General features: G+C 40.8%; 1 protein-coding gene across 1 annotated transcript in view; it reads left to right on the forward strand.

Moving 5' to 3' along the window:
- The window catches only part of clu (clustered mitochondria protein homolog), a 34574-nt gene that overhangs the window by 3992 nt on the left and 28082 nt on the right, over positions 1-2500 (forward strand). Inside the window, exon 2 of the mRNA XM_086553735.1 lies at positions 1572-1699. Coding sequence (XP_086409861.1) covers positions 1572-1699 — 128 coding nt within the window. The remainder of the gene's footprint in view (positions 1-1571; positions 1700-2500) is intronic.

A 2500-nucleotide genomic window follows, 5' to 3' on the forward strand; every position in this document is an offset into this window, starting at 1 on the left:
AGTGAGTGAGAGGGTGAATGAGTGAGTGAGTGAGAGGGTGAATGAGTGAGTGAGTGAGAGGGTGAATGAGTGAGTGAGTGAGAGGGTGAATGAGTGAGTGAGTGAGAGGGTGAGTGAGTGAGTGAGTGAGAGGGTGAGTGAGTGAGTGAGTGAGAGGGTGAGTGAGTGAGTGAGTGAGAGGGTGAGTGAGTGAGTGAGTGAGAGGGTGAGTGAGTGAGTGAGTGAGAGGGTGAGTGAGTGAGTGAGTGAGAGGGTGAGTGAGTGAGTGAGTGAGAGGGTGAGTGAGTGAGTGAGTGAGAGGGTGAATGAGTGAGTGAGAGGGTGAATGAGTGAGTGAATGAGTGAGTGAGTGAGTGAGTGAGTGAGAGGGTGAGTGAATGAGAGGGTGAGTGAGTGAGAGGGTGAATGAGTGAGGGAGTGAGAGGGTGAATGAGTGAGGGAGTGAGAGGGTGAATGAGTGAGTGAGTGAGAGGGTGAATGAGTGAGTGAGTGAATGAGTGAGTGAGAGGGTGAATGAGTGAGTGAGAGGGTGAATGAGTGAGTGAGAGGGTGAGTGAGTGAGTGAGAGGGCGAGTGACTGAGTGAATGTAAGAGTGGTATGATGATTTTTAGAAGATATATAATTAGCAAAATGAACCTATGAAAATAGTAATGAATGTTGTTGGTAATGATGTCATACGAACAACATAGATAATTTTATAATTTGTATAAAATACTCCTCAAAATATTAACGTAGGCTTCCTTCATTTTGGTGTTAAGGTTTCATACTTTTGTTGCTAGATGGAAAGAATAAGCAAACTATGAGGAAGAATCACTTTGACTTGAAAAATGAAAAGATAGACATTTGTGTAATGTGTAATGAAAAGCAAATGCACCCGACATACCAGAATTAATAAGCAGAATTCTGGGAACACGTGTTCGTGTTTGATTTAGCCTGTGTAGGCTGATGTACATTTTTTTCCTTATTAAATACTTGCCACTAATAGTTTTAAGAAATGTGTTAATTTTATTGCTTTATGACTGCCCAATATAATATTTTGGCTCGCTCACTGGTGTTTTTTTCGTTGCAGCCCTGTTGTAACAGAGCTTATTAATTATATTTTTGTTTGTAACATTAAAAGCTTGTCATCGATGAAGACCGTACGGGTTTATTCTTTAATAACCATTAATTTATTATATCGAATGCATCATTTTTATCTGTGTACATAGCGGCATAGTAACTATCGGATAGATAAGTGGTATCGGAAAGTTCAGTAGTAACGGTATATTCAAAGTTTATCTGAGCCATTTTTAACCATCCAAGGTAAAGGACAGGAGCAGCACTCAAATGTTGCCTAATGTCGTCCTGTCATAGATGTCGCATGTGCGCGGCTGTTGAGATGACTGAAACTGCTGCATCATTCTTGCCTGGTCCTTGATGGTTGCAAGGTGGCGTGACGTCCCCGTTCCACGCTACGAGAGGGAGGGGGAGGGGGAGGGGGTTATCAATGTTTGTGAGTGTTATCATATTTTATTATATTATCTATCTTGCCCTTGCCCTCTTATATTATTGTTTCTGTTATCTCATGTAGTGAATGCAAAACATATATTTAACCGATCCAGTGTGCTGTCAGGCAAGGTGTCCTGCCGGAGCTTGTTATTGAGAGTTATTACATGTTCAATGATTGAGATATCTGCTAGTCTCCCGCACTGTTTTAGGGTGTGTGTTCTACTGTTTTTTTCCAACTGCTTAGCTTGCATGACTACATGGCTGTACTAGTGTTGGTCATTGCTGTCGTTTGATGAACAGAAGTGATTTGTTTGGCATTGCGCTTTATGCGTAACGGCATTCGATCACGGTATGGGCTAGCTCAGCGATTCCCAAGCTAGGGGGCGTGAAGTCATCTGCTCAAAAATCATTGTTTAATAAGATAATGAAATCATTCCAAGAACAAGTATCTGCCCTTACATACATGCAAATCAGTCACCCCATATCATGGAATCAGTGGTTATTAGATTTGTTCTATTCCATTCTAGTTTTATGAGTATTCCCGAATGCCATTATTTCACATTATTTAGTTCTTGGCACTGCAAGTCCATTTTGCCAATTTGCCAATTTTTAAACTTTTTTTCATTCCCTTTGAATTAAAAGTTTATTTACTTAGTAAAATGCATCGTGTCTGTATTATTTGATTAATTCCTTGTAATACAAGCAAGAATCTTTGTTTTCCTAAACAGTGATCAGATGTAAATACAAGGAGAAATATATAATTTCATGTAGATACAAAAAACGAGGGGTGGAGCACGCAGATCTGCTGGAAGCAAAAGGGGGCTATGTGTAAGATAGTTCGGGAACCACTGGGCTACCCACGTAAATCATTCATACCAATGTTGCCTCTAAGGAAAAATGCTGTGGATGCCAGGCTTAGGAGGGTCTACATTTTATATGCCTCGAAGAGATAGTGATCGCATCGACTGCCAAATGTAGAGCCACGTGGTAACTGTGATTAGGAGATTCGAG

The sequence above is a fragment of the Penaeus japonicus genome, unplaced genomic scaffold (genome assembly GCF_977035675.1).
Source record: "Penaeus japonicus unplaced genomic scaffold, GWHDUDI00000001_assembly GWHDUDI00000028, whole genome shotgun sequence".
Classification (NCBI taxonomy): domain Eukaryota; kingdom Metazoa; phylum Arthropoda; class Malacostraca; order Decapoda; family Penaeidae; genus Penaeus; species Penaeus japonicus.